Below are 19,528 nucleotides of genomic sequence, written 5' to 3' on the forward strand. Positions count from 1 at the left end.
TAATAAAAGCAATGAAATGATATACAGAAATCAAACCTAAAGCACTAATTTTGATGAAAGAATCCCAAATTTATGTACTGTTTCACATAATACTAAGCATGATAAAAACATTCTAGAGTAAAACTCAAATTATTAGCAGGTATTTAAATAAGGCTCCTTTTGGCCCAGCCAAACGTTCTTCCTACTTTCTGTAGCTCCAATCCGAGGACCTTTGATTTACCTTGTCTGTATATAGCTCAATCCATTAAAAAATCATTAGGCAGCAGCCTCAGGCTACAAAGCCTTACATTTGATTTCTTTTGTATCCTTTAATTTACTGATGAAAATTTTGAAAGAGTAAAATTGAAATTAGTGAGGCTTTATTGAAAGTTCATTACATCCACAATAAATTTTGCTTGGTTAAATAAAATTTTCCATGTGGTGTGATTATATAGTACAAGGAAAGAGATTTTCTGGGGTGACTTATGGATACCCACCTTATTATCTTAGTCCTATCAGATGCATAGTGAGTTCTCTATCTGCTCCTGTTTCCATTTTATGCAGCGAATCCCATGGACTTCACCCCCCATTCCCTCTGGGGTGTGTTTCTCCTAACTTTGTTTTCACTCCATTATGTTTTAATGGCTCATGCTTCTTCTCTTTGGAGTTTGCTTGGATCCTGCCCATGAGAGAAATGACTGCTAGATTGATGGGTCAGAAATAGATTCATCATACAGACTCCAGAATTACCAAGATGATTCTTTGCTCAACTACCTGTAGTGGCAATCAACCTGCAGGGGATAGCATTCCATGGCAACAGAAAAGAAAACACGGGCTTTTAAAAGGTAGTTCCTAGTATGCTTGTTGTTGAGGGAGAATCTTTTTGTTTTGGTGTGTGTCAATCAATGCCCTCATTTAAGAGATGTGACAACAGTGAAGACGCAAAACCACAGGAACCTCAAAACCACTAAAAGCTGTATATTTGACTCCTTTTACCTATTAAAGGGAATCCATTAGTAGACTTCAAGAACAAAATCAGAGTAAAATTAGTTCACTCTTAGGTAGATCAGGGGTGAGTCAGGAGAAAAAAGAGGAAGTATGTCAAAATATCTACTATCCCAAAGAACTTTGGAGAACTTGCAAGCTTGCTACTCTGCCCCACTTGCTATTTAGGTTCTAAGCACTATGACTGATGGCAAGTTTGTAAACTACAAGGTTTTATATTTAAAGGAACCTGGGTCTCCTGACCTTATTTCTCTATCTAAGATAGAAGCAACAAAGGACAGTATATTTAGGAATCTGCATTAGAGTCAACTACCAAGGACAATTTCTGAGGACAACTGTGACTATCTAACTGTAATTTGTTATAAAAGGACAGTGAAAAGGTTTTTAAAGCAGTACAAAACTCTAAAGAGAATTCTGTGATACATATCAATAATGTATCACATACTATTCAGGATATCAAAATAACCTTAATTGGACTAAATCATATGATGGTAGTCCATGTGCCTAAGAAATGTGTTTCTGTGGTAACATTCATATTTTGTTAATCTAATATCAGCTTTGATTTACTACTGCCTCATTTTAAAAGGGGTCATTTATTTATGAATGAGTGAATGAATGAATGAGACAAGTTCTTGCTCTGTCACCCAGGCTGAAGTGCAGTGGCATGATCATAGCTCACGGCAGCCTTGACCTTCCCAGGCTTAAGCGATCCTCTCACCTCAGGCTCTCAAGTAGCTAGGACTACAGGCACATGCCACCATGCCCAGCTAATTTTTTATTTTTAAATTTTTGTTTATCTTTTTTTCAAATAGAGATGAGGTCTCGCTTTGTTGCCCAGGCTGCTCTTGAACTCCTGGGCTCAAACGATCTTCCTGCTTTGGCCTCCCAAAGTGCTAGGATTAAAAGCGTGAGGTAGGCTGGGCACGGTGGCTCACGCCTGTAATCCTAGCACTTTGGGAGGGCGAGGCAGGTGGATTGCCTGAGCTCAGGAGTTTGAGACCAGCCTGGGCAACAGGATGAAACCCTGTCTCTATTACAATACAAAAAAATTAGCCTGGTGTGGTGGTGGGCACCTGTAATGCCAGCTACTCAGGAGAGTGAGACAAGAGAATCACTTGAACCCGGGAGGCGGAGGTTGCAGTGAGCCGACATCATGCCATTGCACTCCAGCCTGGGCGACAGAGTGAGACTCAGTCTCAGGAAAAAAAAAAAAAAAAAAAAAAGCATGAGGTACCATACCCGGCCTAATTTTTTATTTTGTATTTTTTGTAGAGACTGGGTCTTGCTACATTGCCAGGGCTGGTCATGAACTCTTGGGCTCAAGTGATCCTCCCACCTCAGCCTCCCAAAGTGCTGGGACTATAGGTGTGAGCCACCACACCCTGCCAGGATAAGTGATTTAGAACAGAGATAATATATAGTGTCTAATGATTAATCAACATTCATCAGGTGCTGAGATGTTTATTTTTATACCTTTCCTTTTGCAGAAAGGATGCTTTTAGGTTTGAGTTCTGCTCTTCTGAATAGATGGCTATCATTTAACAGCAATACTGAGTTTTTTTACCAAGGAGTCATAGTCTAGTCACAAAAAAAAGAATGTGATTTAGCTTTCACTAGTAAGAGTTGAAAATAGAGCATAAATAAGAATCCAACAGACAGAACTTTCAAGATTCAGAAACATATTTCTTTTTTTCTTTTTCTTTTGAGACGGAGTCTTGCTCTGTCACCCAGGCTGGAGTGCAGTGGCACGATCTCGGCTCACTGCAAGCTTCGCCTCCTGGGTTCATGCCATTCTCCTGCCTCAGCCTCCTGAGTAGCTGGGACTACAGGCACCCGCCACCACGCCTGGCTAATTTTTTGTATTTTTAGTAGAGACAGGGTTTCACTGTGTTAGCCAGGATGGTCTCAACCTCCTGACCTTGTGATTCGCCCATCTCGGCCTCCCAAAGTGCTGGGATTACAGGCGTGAGCCACCGCACCCAGCCTCAGAAACATATTTCACAGAGATCTTAGAGGTAGCTATTAGAATGCCCAGGTTTATAAAACATAAGAGATGGCTAGCACAAACTGCATACAAGAGAGTAGCAGAATATGGCTTTGAAACCTCATATACACAAAATAAGTTATGTGGTAAAAATATTTCCCTTTGTTAATGGTCCTAAGTTCTTTTATTCAACCCATCAGAGGTCCAATAAATTGCTATCAAATCTTAGAGGGTCACATAGGCAGTGGGCCCCAAGGGGCATGGCATATCAGATTCCCTATGTGTATAAGGTTAGGAAACTATACCCCGTCTTCTCAGGATCAAACACCCACATTTACAAGGTTACTACTTTCACCTGATAGAATAATAACTTCAGAACCCTGCTCGTCTGGGAATCAGCATTAGCTGGCCGAGTTTAGGACATACCCACAATTAGATTTTCAGGTTCTCACCTACAGAACAGATCCTCAGAACTGGGTTTCCTGAACTTGTACAGTATGAAAAAAATTAAGCTTTTGAGTTTGAAATAACAGAATTTGTAATAGAAAGAGATAATATTCTAAAGATCAGACTATACTTCCATTTAATCTTTTCATTAATTTTAGCATGCAATTTGGCTTTTACCCTCAATGCTTTTACAAAAGGTGCTTTCAAAGGTCACCAAATCAAAGGGACTGCTCTAGGGCTAGGTATCCTTTAATGCGGAGGCATTTGACCTTGTTGTCTTCTTTCTGGGAGAGTACTTCCCCTAAGTCTCCTCCTGCCTTTTGACCTCCCATTTATTACATGTAGGAATTGCCTAGGGGTCCATCCTGGCCCCTCTTTTCACTCTACATGTTTCCTTGATGACTTCCTCCTGCTTTGGCGTAACTTCAGGCTCATTTACATTCCCTTCAAGTTCCTTGACAATCTGGTCATATCTACATACCTTTCTGGTAGTTCTTGCCACTCCTCTCAACACAATCTCTGTGATCTTGCCACTCTGGACTACTCACTGTTTTCAGAACAGTGGCAATGTTTTTTATTTTTTCTTTTCTTTCCCTTTTTCTTTTTTTTGAGATAGAGTCTTGCTCTGTCACCCAGGTGAGAGTGCGGTGGAATGGTCACAGCTCACTACAGCCTCAGCCTCCTGGGCTGAAGCAATCCTTCCCTGCCTCAGCCTGAGTAGCTGGGACTACAGGTGTATGCCACTATACCCAGGTAATTTTTAAATTTTTTTGTAGAGACAGGGTCTCACCATGTTGCTCAGGCTGATCTCAAACTGCTGGAATCAAGTGATCCTCCTGCCTTGGTCTCCCAAAGTGCTGGGACTACAGGCATGAGCAACCACGTCCAGCCCAATGTATTTTCAAATAGTTCCTTTATGTATTTGTTCGTGCTGTTTTCTTCTATACAAAATTCATGGCCCTGTCTCACCTGAACATCCCTCCCTATACTCCAGATTCTAGTCACTTTTATTAAAGCATGCTTTATTAAGGCATCACTGACATACAATGAACTCCACATATTTAAGGTATACAATTTGACAGGTTTTGAAATATATATTATACCTGTGAAACCATCACCGCACTCAAACTATCCATTACTCCCCAAAGGTTTCTTGTGCTGCTTTGTAATTCCTACTTCCTTCCCCTCCCTATCCACTCTCCATCCTGACAACGACTGATCTACTTCCTGCTCCTATAGTTTGTATTTTCTAGAGTTGTATATAAATGGATACACTTTTCAGGTTGGCTTCTTTCACCAAGCAAAATTATTTTGAAATTCATCCATGTTGTAGTATCAATGGCTCATTCTTTTTATTACCCAGTAGTAGTTCACTGTATGGATATAACACAGTTTGTTTATCCATCTTCCAATGCTAATGGACATTTGGGTTATTCCTGGTTTTTGGCTATTACAAATAATTTGATATGAACATTTGTGTATGTCTTTATATGGATAAATGTGTTTATTTCTCCTAGATAAATATCTAGGAGTGGAGTGGCTGGAATATGTGGCAGGGATATGTTTAGCTTAAAACACTGCCAAACTGTTCCCACCATGATAATATAAAATGACAATACAAATTATTCAATTAATACAATTATCCAAAATGGACAAACCAATTATCCAAAAATTATGCAATACAGTTAAATCCTATCTTAAGGGGAAAAGATTCAGTCTTTCACCATTAAATATGATATTTGCTTTAGATTTTTTCACAGATGTACTTTACCAGGTTGTAGAAGTCCACTTCTATTGTTAGTCTGCTAAGAGGATTTTTTTTTTTTTTTTTTTTTTTACCAGAAATGGATGCTGGATTTTAAATGCGTTTTCTGCAACCACTGAGATTTTTTTTTTTTTTTTCAGTTTGTTTATCTGGTGAATTTCTTTTTTTTTTTTTGAGTTGGAGTCTCACTCTGTCACCCAGGCTGGAGTGCAGTGGCACCATCTCAGCTCACTGCAACCTCTGCCTCTCGGGTTCAAGCGATTCTCCTGCCTCAGCCTCCTGAGTAGCTGGGACTACAGGCGCCCATCACCAGGCCCAGCTAATTTTTTGTATTTTTAGTAGAGACAGGGTTTCACCATATTGGCCAGACTGGTCTCGAACTCCTGACCTCATGATCCACCTGCCTTGGCCTCCCAAAGTGCTGGGATTACAGGTGTGAGCCACCGCACCCGGACTATCTGGTGAATTTCATATATTGATTATTGGATGTTAAACCAACCTTGCATGCCTGGGATAAATCCCACTTGGTCACAATGTATTATCCTTTTTATATATTGTTGGATTTGATTAGTTATTTTATAAAATGCTAAATTGGATGCACTAAATATTGCTTATAATTCCTGCATCTATGCTCTTAATGGACATTGGTCTGTAGTTTTCTTTTCTTGTATTATCTTTGTCTGGTTTGGTATGAGGGGAAGGCTGGCCTCAGAATGAGCTGGAAAGCATTATCTCCTTTTCAATTTTCGGGAAGAGTTTGTGTAGAACTGGTGTTATTTCTTAAATCTATAGTAGAACTCCCCAGTAAAGGCATCTAGATCTGGAGTTTCCCTTGTGGAAAGGTTTTAACTATGAATTAAATTTCTTTAATATACATAGAGCTATTCAGATGATCTATTTCTTCTTGTGTGAGTTTTGGTAGTTTGTGTCTTTCAAGGAGTCTATTTAATCTAAGCCGTCAAATTTACTGGCATAAAGTTGTATAACATTCTTTTGTTACGCAGTTAATATCAATAGAATTTGTATTGATGTCACATTTTTCATGTTGATATTGGGAATTTGTGTCTTCTGCTTTTCCTCATCAGTCCTACTAGATGTGTATCAATTTTATTTTGGTACTATTGATGTTTGCTCTTGTTTTTCTGATTTCCAGTTCATTGGTTTCTGTTCTGACCTTTATTCTGCTTTCTTTGGTTTAATTTGCTCTTATTTTTCTAGTTCCTTCCTTCCTTCCTCCCTTCCTTCCCTTTTCCTTTTCCTTTTCTCTCTCTCTTCCTTCCTTCCTCTATCTCTCTCTCTCTTTCTCTCCCCCTCCATCCCCCTCTCTCTCTCTCTTTTTTTTTTTTTCCCTGACAGGGCCTCACTTTGGCTACCCTGGCTAGAGTGCAGTGGCTCCATCTTGGCTCACTGCAGCCTCAACTTCCTGGGCTCAGGTATGTCTCCCACCTCAGCCTCCTAACTAGCTGAGAATACAGGTGCACACCATCATACCTGGCTAATTTGTGTGTGTGTGTGTGTGTGTGTGTGTGTGTGTGTTTTGAGATGGAATCTTGCTCTGTCACCCAGGCTGGAGTGTAGTAGAGCGATCTCGGCTCACCGCAACCTCTGCTCCGAGGTTCAAGCGATTCTCTTGCCTCAGCCTCCTGAGTAGCTGGGACTACAGGTGTGCACCACCACACCTGGCTAATTTTTGTATTTTTAGTAGAGATGGGGTTTCACCATGTTGGCCAGGCTGGTCTTGAACTCCTGACCTGTCTTGGACAGGTGATCCGCCTGCCTTGGCCTCCTCCCAAAGTGCTGGGATTACAGACGTGAGGCACCATGGCTGGCTGATTTTTTTGTAATTTTTTAGTAGAGATAGGGTTTCACCACGTTGCCCAGGCTGGTCTTGAACTCCTGGACTCAAGCAATCCACCTGCCTCGGCCTCCCAGATTGCTGGGATTACAGGCATGAGCCACTATGCCTAGCTTTTTCTAGTTTCTTGACATAAAAGCTGAGGGCATTGATTTGAGACTTTTAAAATCTATGCATTTTAAAAGAAAAGCATTTTGTTGTCCTGTATATTTCCATGTAAGTATTGCTTCAGCAGCATTACATGAATTTTGAAATGTTGTTTTCATATTCATGAAGTTCAAAATACTAATGTCTCTTAATTTCCCCTTTGACCTATAAGTTACTTTGGAGTGTGTTATTTGGCTCCCAATTATTTAGGAATTTTTCCAGGGATCTTTTTGCTGTTGATTTCTAATTATGTTTCATTATGGCAGAGATTTTGAATGCTTTTACATAATATTTACTGTAACTGTGACATGACCCAGAATATGGTCTATTCTGGCAAATATGCACTTGAAAAGAATGTGTATTCTGATGCTGTTGGGCAGAATGTTTTATAAATGGTAACTAGTTCAACTCAGTTCAACTCAGTTGATAGTGTTCACATTTTCTATATGCTTACTGATTTTCTATTGACTTGTTCTATCAATTATGGAGATAGAACAATTGTCCATTTTCCCATGTTGTTCGTTTTTGCTTTATACATTTTGAAATTCTTTTAAGGCCATATATATTTAGGTTTGCTATGTTCTCTTCATGAATTGACCCACATTGCTTTTACTATTATTTTTAAAACAGATAATTGTTTTTTAAAAAGATTTAAACAACAAGGAAAAAATCTTACAAATTTCCTTGTGTAGCTAATATTTCTAGTGCTCTTCTGTCATTTTTGGAGATCTATATTTCCACGTGGTATATTTTTATTCTTTCTGAAGGACTTTAACATCTCTTATACTGTGAGTCTTATGGGAATAAACTGTTTTATCTTTCTTGTGTCTGAAAAGTCTTTTAATTCACCTTTGTTTTGGAAAGCTATTTTTGCTTGGTATGAAATTGTAGGTAGAGGGGGTTTTCCTTCAGTACTTTAAAGATGTTTCTCTATTGCTCTCTTGCTTGCATTGTTTCCAATGAGAAATCTTCTGTCATCTTATCCTTATTCCTCTGTATATAATGTGCCTTTCTCCTCTAGCAATGTTTATCACTGGCTTTGAGCAATTTGAATGTGATATGCCTTAGTGTAGTTTTCTTCATGATTTTTTTTTGTGCCTAGGGTTCATTGAACTTCTTGGATCTAAGGGTTTATATAGTTTTCATCAAATTTGGAAAAATTTCAGCCATTATTTCTTCGAGTATTTTTTCTGTCCTCTTCCTTCCTTCGGGGACTTCGCTTACTACTCCTTTATATATAGGCCACTTGAAACTGTCCCACAGTTCCCTGATGATTTATTCATTTTTTGAAAATTTATCTTTTCTTTGTGCTTCATTTTGGATAGTTTCTATTGCTATGTCTTTAAATTCACCAATTTTTAGTTCTGTAACATCTAATGCGCTGTTACTCCCAGCCACTGTAGTTTAATATCAGAAATCATAGTTTTCATTTCTAGAAGTTTGATTTTAGTCTTTTTCTTTGTTTGTTCTTTGTTTTTTTTTTTTTTGAGGCAAGGTCTTGATCTGTCACCCAGGCTGGATTGCAGTGGCACAATCAGGGCTCACTGCAGCCTCAACCTCCTGGGCTCAAGTGATCTGCCCGCCCCAGCCTCTCAAAGTGTTTGGATTACAGGCATGTGCCACGTGCCCTGCTTATTTGGGTCTTTTTTGATATCTTGCACACCTTTAATTTCTGTTAAAACACAGTTATAGTAATTATTTTAATGTCGTTACTGGTGATTTCTAACATCTGTGTCAGTTCTGGGCTGCCCTCGAACTCCTGCGCTCAAGTGATCCTCCGGCCTCAGCCACCCAAAGTGCTGGGATTACAGGCATGAGCCACCATGTCCAGCTGTGTCCTACTTTTTAGGGACCATCTTCGTTCTCGTATCCAGAACAAATACTACCTATTTTTAATGATATTTTCCCCAAATCTCACTTCTATCTAAAGATGTACTTTTACCTCTGTGCTTTAAACCACTTTCTTTTATACTTCTACAAACTTATTATACATGATACATTTGTTTGCCTTGATAAGACAATAACCAATGGCAGGAGCTGGTCTTTGCATCCTTGTGTCTAAAATGTCTGATATGTGACTGAGCCTCAAGAAATAGATTTTTCTGGTTTCTATGATGCTGGCCAGCCAACACTGACTTTTATGTTATTCTTTTACCATCTGTATATTTTCAAGTATACAGTTCAGTAGTAATATTTCCACTGCCACTGTTGTGAAATAGATCTTCAGAACTTTTTTTTTTTCGAGCCAGGGTCTCACACTGTCATCCAGGCTGGAATAGCTCACTGCAGCCTTGACCTCCTGGCCTCAAGTGATCCTCCTGCCTGCCTCAGCCTTTGGAGTTGGAGTAGCTGGTACTACAGGTGCATGCCACCATGCCCTGCTAATTTTTAATTTTTTTTGAAGAGACGAGTCTTGCCATGTTGCTCAGCCTGGTCTCAAACTCCTGATCCTCCTGCCTCAGCCTACCAAAGTGCTGGAATTATAGGCATCAGCCATAGCACCTGGCCCAGAACTTTTTCATCTTGTAAAAAGAAATATATACTTTAAAGGAATGAACAAATTTGGAGCTGTCTTTTGATAAACTATGGGACAAAAAATCGTTGATTTGCTCAAAGGCCTATAGCTAGCTGGTGGCAGAGTTAGGACTAGAAGCCACATTGTCTGTTCCCTGTCAAATACTCATTCCTAATAGGTTGTTAATTCAAAGCATATGCCAAGCACAGAAGGCCAAGAATTTCCATGCATCAAAGAAGCCTCAGATGTGGAAAGTTACTAATTTTGATGGCATAATTTAGCTAGGCTAGGCTTGGGTTGTTTTCATTTGCCTTGGTTAGCAAAAAATATAATATTCTTTAACAAATTGTTCTCTCATTTTTTTTTCTTTTTTCTGACAAGGAGTTCTCCGAATCATCTGGTTTTGTAAGGTTGCTTTCCTTTTCTATTTTATATCTAAATTTCTTTTCTTCTTATACCCTCAGATTCTTTTCATTTTGTAAATGATATTCTAGGCCTGGTATCTTTCTTCTTAAGACCAGATATAACTCTTTGCTTCATTTAGTAATGATTCTGTCTTACCAGTGATTGTTGCATGGATTGAGCTGATTTTTTCCACTATGAAAATTTTATGTGAATTTACTGGCTACTAGTTGCTTTGTTTCTGTAAGAAAGGGCAGTCTGGCCAGGCACGGTGGCTCACGCCTGTAATCCGAGCACTTTGAGAGGCCGAGGTTGGAGGATCACCTGAGGTTAGGAGTTCGAGACCAGTCTGGCCAACATGGTGAAACCTTGTCTCTACTAAAAATACAAAAATTAGCCAGGTGTGGTAGTGGGCACCTGCAATCCCACCTACTCAGGAGGCTGAGGCAAGGGAAGCTTTTGAATGTGGGAGGCGGAGGTTGCAGTGAGCTGAGATCGCGCCACTGCACTCCAGTCTGGGCAACAGAGCAAGAATCCGTCTCAAAATAAAAAAAAAAAAAAAAAAAAAAAAGGAAGGGCAGTCTAAAATAAAATAGTCTCACATTAATGTTTAAATAATTTTTTCTGGTTATACAATTAATACATAACAATTATAGGAAATTCAACATTCCATATTTTTTTGAGACAGCTAAAGACCAAAAATAAAAAACATTAAGTGCACAAAACATTTTTTTTGACCATAAATATCATGTCGGCTACTTCTTTTGGTTTCAAATATTGAAGAAAAGGAGGCTTGGAATAATTTCTCTACGCATCAAAGAGAAGCTAAAGGAAGCAATTGCTATTACCTTTTTAAGACAGGTTAGAGGATGGTCTTTGAATTCAATAGAACAAACCTTTCCCCATTAAACAGAGAAGTCTGGGATTTGCAGAGGGTCTGGTAAGGAATGCATGCCATGAAGAAACACCTGAGAAAATCATAAGAATTTGTTTTTTGAGCCTTTGTCCATGTTCTAAGCTCTAGAAAATACTATGTCCCTCATCCTCTTAAAATTCAGGGGTAAAAATTAATCTGATAGAATGATCTCTTCCTTTCTTCTCTGGTGGTAAGTTTCACATCTCCACTCTAGTGTTGCCTATGACTGAAAGAATCACAGATTCTAGCATCCTGGGGACAGAATGGGCCCAGAGGCTTTCCTATTCCCTGTGTGTGCAAATGACATTCTGAACCCAAAGGCAGAATTTTACATTTATATAGTTGTGTGGTTTCTTCTCATTATTCTAGTTTGTCAAGATACTTTGAATCCTAACTTGCCATCAAAATATAAGTTATCCTTCCTGGGTTTTTCTTATTTGCAAATTTGTAAGTATGTCTTCATTCAAGTCATTGTTTAAGAAAAATTGTGTTAGTTTTACCCAATTTCTTCTCACTGAACTTATGCTTTCTTTGGTTGCTTTTTTTCTCTAAGTACGTATAAACAATGAAAATTTTAGAATTCTGCTGAAAATTTATGTCAGGTTCAACAATAATTATATATAATTTTTGCATCTGTGTTCACATTTGCACAACAAGGAAAACCTTTACCTCCCTTCAGTCTCTTGGCCCTTTTCAACTCTCCATGACTGCTCAAAGATTTCTGAGAGTGAATGGGGGTTCATCTCAAGATGCTTTCCAGTGTCTCAGGACGTGAGTCATCTGGCCTGGGGTGTGAATTAATAAAGCATCCAGCAGTCCTCTTTTCCTAGTTGGGCTTTAAATTCCCTCTTGATGCTTGTTCTTCGTTTCAAAAACTTATTTGTTGATGGGTATGATGAAAACAAGTTTCTTTAACATGATACCATTCTCTCTAAATGGTGATGTCTTTCCTACCCTTGTAACAACAAGCAGTGCTCCACTCTCATTTTTGTTACTAGTTTTTCCAAGACTCATTAGGTTAGGACTCTGTTGGATGCAAGTTACATAAACTCAATTCATAGTGACTTAAGCAAAAAGGAAAAGTTGTTAAGAACTAGGATAATTCACTGAGTAAAAAATAACTTGCCAGGCCAGGGGCCGTGGCTCACGCCTGTAATCCCAGCACTTTGGGAAGCTGAGGTGAGCGGAACACTTGAGGTCAGGGGTTTGAGACCAGCTTGGCCAACATGGTGAAACCCTGTCTCTACTAAAAATACAAAAATTAGCCAGATGTGGTGGTGGGCACCTGTAATCCCAGCTACTCTGGAGGCTGAGGCAGAAGAGTTGCTTGAACCCAGGTGGGGGTTGCAGTGAGCCAAGATCGTGCCACTGCACTCCAGCCTGGGTGACGAGAGTGAAACTTCGTTTCAAAAAAAAAAAAAAAAAAAAAAGTCACTTGCCAAATGGTGAATTCACCAAAAGTCATCTGCTGAATGACTAGTTTGCCAAATTTACCAAATTTGCATATTTAACAAGGCTGAGTTTTGTTTATCCAATTTTTGTTGGACGAACTAGCAGGGTCAATGGGGGCTGTAAATACCTGGGGTTCTTGGGCCTTCAGCCTCTCTCCCATCCTTCAGCCTACCCCTTCTTGGCCCCCTAGTCTTCCCCTCCCTCTGCTCTTCAGCCTCCCTTCCCTGCGGGATTGGCGGCCCAGATGCACTGGGCACAGACTCTCCTTTCTTCCCTTCTCTCCTCTGTTCCAGCTACTTCCAGCTGCAGCAGCACGGCCAGAAACAAACAGACCATTCCTTAAACTGTTGTTATGAAAACAAAATGAAAATCAATCAATTAGAACTTTGTAGAAATCCTCAAAAGCTATTAATGGTCATCTCACCTAGCTGAATTGTATACTTTATAAAGAGTCAAAAGAAACACATTTTTGGTAAATCTATAAATTTCGCAAATTAGATGAATTAGTCATCTGGCAAATTTGATAGAAGAAAGCTAAATACCAAATGGAAAATAACAAAGAGGATTTCAGAATTTAGGATAAGCTAAAGTCCCCATAGGAAATGCTAAAATCTGTGGATTTTGACAGTTGCTGGTTGGACAGTGTGTAGAGCTACCTTCTAGGAAAAATGTGGATCTGCATGACCTGAAATGTAGGTTGCTTGTTTCTGACAGTCAAACCCTAGTATCTGGCACTGCTATCTGGGAGGAGCCCCTTTAAGGGCACGATGCCTGATAAAAGACACACATGCTTGCTAGTTCTCTGGAAGCATCTGACAGAGGGATGTCCTTCTCTGATCGTTCAAAATAAACTCCAAACAGCATAGCTGTACATTTGAGTGAAGTCCATTTTTTCTGCTCCACTAAATAAAAAGACTAAACCAACCCAAGAGCCTTAGTTTTTTTCACCCTGAACATGTATTAAAAAGCTGTTAGAAGGGACATATTCAAGGATTTTTTTCAAGACTAGTTTTTGGTAACTTCACAAATTTTTATAAGTTCCATGAACTGGTATTGGGCAAACTGACTTCTGGTGAACTAATTTTTAAAATCCATTTAAAAAACTGTGGCAAAGGCTGGGCATGGTGGCTCAGCCTGTAATCTCAGAACTTTGTGAGGCCGAGGCAGGTGGATCTCTTGAGGCCAGGAAAGACAAGCCTGGCCAACATGGTGAAACCCCATCTCTACTAAAAATTAGCCTGGGTGTGGTGGTGGACACCTGTAGTCTCAGCTACTTGGGAGGCTGAGGCAGGAGAATCGCTTGAACTCAGGAGGTGGAGGGTGCAGTGAGCCGAGATTGCACCACTGCACTCCAGTCTGGGTGACAGAGCAAAACTTTGTCTCAAAAAACAAACAAACAAACAAAATAAAACCAATAAAAACAAAAACAAAAACAAAACTTGTGGCACCCTACTGCCCCTGCAAGAGAATAAAATTCACCCTCCCAACAATTTCCAAGTGTACAGTACAATAGTGTCAACCATGTGCATATTTGTGAACTGGTTTTTGACAAATTGGCCTGCTTTAGATCACACAAAATCAACAAAGGGCATACAGTCTGATGGCCACAAGGTGGCCGGCCTCATGGGGAGGCAGACCTGGGGCTTGGATGTTTCGGGTCCTGCTTCACCTTGAGTCCTGCTGCTCCCCGTGGGTTCGCTATGCTCTATGCTGTTCTCTCTTACTGAACCCAACTTCTCACCTTTGGAAACGTGTTGAGCCACAGCTCCCAAGTGTTTTGCCTTCATGCATAGGAGAGGCAATGAATTATAAGTCTTCTCTGATCCAAAGCCCAAAAATCTTGAGGGATGGGGAAAGTGGTCCAGGTTGGGTCAGATACTACCTGTGCCCTATACTCAGCTCTTTCCAGGGAGTAGGGCGATGTAAGGATGTGGTGCCTCTCGTCGGACCATGCAGAAGTGTGACAGGGGAGAGGAAGGTCCCAGAAGAAAGGGTTACTGGACAGACCAAATAATAAATGCCTCCACACCCAAGCTCCGCCTCCTCCCCAATTTAACATTTCCAACATTCACACTGTCCCTTGAGAATCTTCTCTCCCTACAAACGGCTGTAGAACAGGAGGAAGCTTCCTTAACTTCTTGCTTCCTTGCTGTCCCTGAAGGTAAAAATCTAGGTCCTTCTCATTCTAGGGACTTTTATTGCTAATTACTAAAGGGGTGGCAAAATAACAATTTCAGGGAAGCTACAAAAGCTACAGAATTTTGTTATAGTTTTTACTCCATGAGGATTTTTGATTTCTGGTTTTATTACTGAGGTTTAACACCTGCCTTTGTACTTCTATCTTGCTAGCTCTTTCTCTGTTCCATTAACTCTTTTTGGCATGTGGGGCCCACAGATGTATTACATATCAACTAGTGTTCCTCAAGTTCCCACTTCCCTTAAGTGAACAATTATTTTGCATTCTTGAGCATGTCCGGGCTAGGTGATATCTGTGTCATCAGGCTTTTGTCTTGTTGGGCAGTTTTATATTTTTATACTTACTTCTCCCCATTACTTATATGATAAAGTTCAAATTTATTGGCATAGGCTTTTATAAGCTTCTACTTATTTTTCCAGTCTTATTTCTTGCTACAGCCCCTTTGGTCCCCTGCAATCACTCAATTCTCCAAATGTACCAGCTCCACCAAGTTTTTGCATATTCTTCTCCCTTCTATGGGGAGCATCTCACCTCATCCCCCAACCCATAACCTCCAACCAGACTTGAAGACCCAACTGGGTGATCATTTGCTCTGCCAGGGATCTCCTGACTCTGGTAGGCAAAGGGGGCTGGTTTATCCCCTGTGTTTCCATGGCCTTTGTCCATGGTTTTATTACAGTACGTACCAGGCAGTATAACGTACATGCTTTTCATGGGATTAAGAGCTGTTTGAAGGGAAAGGACTGGAAAGGACCGCAGGGTTCTTCTTGGTATCCCTCCTACCACCCGTAGCCTGACCTGTGATGGGTGCTTAGTGAATGCATGCTGAATGATGGTATAAAAACAGAACAGTGTTTGTGGCAGATAAAACACTTCACCGAGTATATTATGCTTATATAAACTCCTGATTCCAATATAGCTGCTAAGACCTGAAATAAACACATTAAGAGAGCTTTTTAAAAATTGCATTAAGTTAAAGAGTTATATCTGACATTCAATTTAGAAAAAAATTCCAACAGATAGCATGGTATTATTCACTAATCATTTGGTGAATTCATGAATACCTCACAGGAAGATCTCTGTTTTAACATATATTGTAAAGTTTAGCGCTATGGCCTTTAAAAAGTAATATGATTACTCTAAAGGTACAGTAGCTACCTGCGGAAATGATGAAAAGATCAGTTTTCCAGTATTTTTGGATTCACTCTTTCAACATAAAAGGCAATGATGAACACGTCACAAAGCAAATAAGAATCTTTGATTTGCACAAAAATCCCCAGAAAATCTCCCGACATCAAAGCAGGTAAAGCTGAGGATGACTGTGACCCTGCACATCCTCTTGGTGAGCTCTGCCCAAGGGCAGCTGCTTCTCAGTGCAGATGGGCACCGTGCACAGGGAGAGATGGAAAGTCAGTAGATTGCTCACAGTACACAACAGCTGTTACACTTTAACACTGTTTGATTTTTGCCCCAGCTTAGTCACACTGAAAACCTTTTAAGATTTCTCTCTGTACTCTTTTGTGTATAGCAGGTGGGGCTGAGTGTATATAAATAGGTTAAGTTCATTATGTGGAAGCCTGCTCTTTGCAGGTGGGGTTTCCTGTCTGGAATTGGGCAGGTGGGCCCTCACTGCGAACTTCTTAGGGTAATTAAAAACCATTGCTTAGAATGACAGGCGGCTCTTTCCAGGACAAGTGGATGTGGTAAACAGGATCCTGGTTCTGTGTGATTTCTCTGTAATCCTCCACTCGTTTCTACTCTCCATTCCTTCTTTACCCCTTTTCTCTGAGCCTCAGCCCTCTTTCCACCCTACCTTTCTTCACTGGGGCAGTAAGGGATGTTTCTTTTGCACTTGTCAGCAATTTCAAAAACATGAACCTTTGGTGATTTCATTTAAAAAAAAACCTACTTTCATCGCAATGGCATCAGCAAATTGGCCATATGAAAACATGATGTGCTCATTCTGGTCATTTTCTATGTCAGTTCATGAAACCAGTGGCCATCAAGCTTGAGCATAGGGATCACCTGGGTAGCTTACTAAGAATGTAGGCTCCTGGAGGGTCTGATTTAGAGGGTCTGGGATGGGCCCGGGGAGCTGCCTTTTGAAAAAACACCTTCAGGTGATTCTAATGCAGATAGAGCCCACACTTTAAGGACCCCGATAAAGAAGGACTGTCATAGTCTTTTTCATGGCTGCATGCTTCTTAATTGTATGGAAATACCATCACGTATTTAATCATGTTTGTTTTGATGAACTTTTATATGGCTTCTAATTTTTCGCAATTAAAAACAATGTGATACCATTTGTTTTTCTTGCCCAGTACCGTATCACTTCCGCTTCTTTCGGGAAATGCTGGCCCCGTACACTTCGTCCCCAGGCACTCCCACCCCACTCTGCTTCACTTTCTTCCAAAACATGCTCTTCCTCAGGTTTTACTGGAGACTTCCATGTTCTTGGAAGACACCACTTCTCTGGCCAAAGTAACTGTCACTGGGGTAGGCGTCTCACCCATGCCATGACAATCATTACTCTGGCCACAGTTATTGAGTCAGTGGGAACATTTCCCTGGGGTTTTAGGACAATAGCCCAGAGAACATTCTCTTAAATTCCCACTGGTGGCAAGGCTGGAAAAGGAGATACAGAGTTACTTGGAGACATTTCCAGCCATGTGGAAGCCAGTACTACAGGAGAGTGAAGCTGGCAAGACAAGAGATGTGAAGATGAGAGATGGAGATTGTGACAGCATTTGACTCCTGGATCACAGCTCTTCCTCCTCCAGAGAGCCCCAGTAGCATGCTTTCTGAGGCTAAACACAAATGACAACTTGGCTGGGCATACAATTGTTGCTCTCTAACCTTTTCTCCTTAGAAGACCAAAGATGTTGCTCCACAGGATTCTGGCATTTACTGCTGCAGTACAGAAGATGGAGGGAATCCTAATTTTTGTTCCTTTGTAAGAGAATCTCATTCCACTCCCAGGTCTGTGTGTTTAATACATACTTTATAATTTCAAGGATTAACTATATACAGTTATATATAAAGAAGAGTTATATATATTGGCTGGGCGTTGGGGCTCATGCCTGTAATCCCAGCACTTTGGGAAGTTGAGGTGGGCGGATCACGAGGTCAGGAGTTCGAGACCAGTCTGGCCAACATAGTGAAACCCCCGTCTCTAATAAAAGCACAAAAAATTAGCTGTGCGTGGTGGAGCATGCCTGTAATCCCAGCTACCAGGGAGGCTGAGGCAGGAAAATTGCGTGAACCTGGCAGGCAGAGGTTGCAGTGAGCCGAGATGGTGCCATTGCACTCCAGCCTGGGTGACAGTGCGAGACTCCATCTCAAAAAAAAAAAACAAAACAAAACCAGTTATATATATTAAAAGGAAACATCTATTCAGTCCTGGTGTTCTTACATAAAGGGGCATATGGACTTTTCGGAGCTCCTTCTTATAGCCCACTTGTTTGTAGCCAAAATCATTTCTCAGCTTTTAAGCTGGAGAATTACATATATTTAGTTAACCCTTGAAATTAAAAAAGGTCATCATGATAACAAAGTAGGCTCTCTGGAGCTTCAGAAAAAGTGCATTCAGTACAGACATATTTTCTTTTTGTATGTTTTAAATTACCATATTTTATTGAATATAAGATGCCTTCTCTGTAAGATGTACCCTTATTTTGTATATTGCTAAGAAAGATAACATGTTGCCCATTATAACAGTAAATTCTGCACACTGAGAGACTTCAGACTTTCCTTTCACATCAGTTCTATTTTCTGCAATATCAACTGTGCCATTTTCAGATTTCAATGTTGATTTACATTTTAAAATATCTTTCCTTACTTCATTCAAGTAATTGAACACTTTTGTTTGTTTCTCAGCCAGCATCCTCTTCATCTCAGTTTGCCATGTAATCTTGGGCCTGTTTATGTAGAATCTATGCTTTCTTGAATTTTATTCAGAGTATAAGCAGATGGTTTCTGTAATATAAATTTTATATTATTGGCCTTTTCAGAAATGGGCTTTTTCTTTTAAGTCTTATAATATCTATGTCTCTCTTACTGTTAATATCTTCCTTTATAGGCCTCCCAACTAAGGAGACATCTATTCAGTTCTGATGTTCTTACATAAAGGGCATATGGATTTTTTGGGGCTCCTTCTGACAGCCCACCTGTTTGTAGCCAAAATCATTTATCAGTTTTTAAGCTGGAGAGCTGGCTTGTGTGCACAGACTCTAGGTGTGGTTTCAAAGTCTTCTACTTATTATGAAACTGCTGATCTGAGTAGGAATTCCTACATCCTGCTTCCTTGTCAGCTCACTGACAAGGAGAGTCTGAAATTATTTCTAGTTCTGTAGTTGTTAAAGAAAAGTGAATGGAAAGCTGCAGCCCCCAGCATTCAACATACTCATGGCTCTTCCAGCCCACAGTCCTTTTAGTTGCTGATTTAATATCTTGAAATGTCTCCTCCCTTCTGTCCCACACATATTACATTGCTTAGCGCTGTAATCCTGGAATCAGTCAAGAAGAGACATTCATATGGTGGTATGAGGGCTGGCAAGTGGCAGGGATAGCCAGAAGTTGGTTAACGGATATAAAATTACAGCTAGAGAGGAGGAATGAGTTCTAGTGTTCTCTAGCACTGCAGGGTGAATATAGAACCCTATATCTGTAATCCTATCTATAATTGGTCACAATTAACAATTTATTGCATATTTTCAAATAGCTAGAAGACAGGATTTTCAATGTTCCTAACGAAAAGAAATGATAAACGTCTGAGGTGATAGATATGCTAATTATCTTGATTTGATCATTATACCTTGTATACAGGTATCAAAATATCACTGTATCCCATAAATATGTATAATCA

The 19,528-nt window shown here is 40.1% G+C and overlaps 1 protein-coding gene across 4 annotated transcripts in view; it reads right to left on the reverse strand.

Annotated features, from left to right (window-relative positions):
• Window positions 1–19,528, reverse strand: part of MYO1D (myosin ID) — a 376,049-nt gene that overhangs the window by 81,999 nt on the left and 274,522 nt on the right. The window contains exon 22 of one of the 4 annotated variants that reach the window (XM_054459988.2): window positions 5,268–18,639. The exons of the other annotated variants lie outside the window; for them this stretch is intronic. Within the exon in view, the coding sequence (XP_054315963.1) occupies window positions 18,618–18,639 (22 nt within the window). The 3' untranslated portion in view covers window positions 5,268–18,617. Of the gene's footprint in view, window positions 1–5,267; window positions 18,640–19,528 lie in introns of those variants that run through there. 4 annotated transcript variants of the gene reach the window in all.

This window comes from Pongo pygmaeus, chromosome 19, assembly GCF_028885625.2.
Source record: "Pongo pygmaeus isolate AG05252 chromosome 19, NHGRI_mPonPyg2-v2.0_pri, whole genome shotgun sequence".
Classification (NCBI taxonomy): domain Eukaryota; kingdom Metazoa; phylum Chordata; class Mammalia; order Primates; family Hominidae; genus Pongo; species Pongo pygmaeus.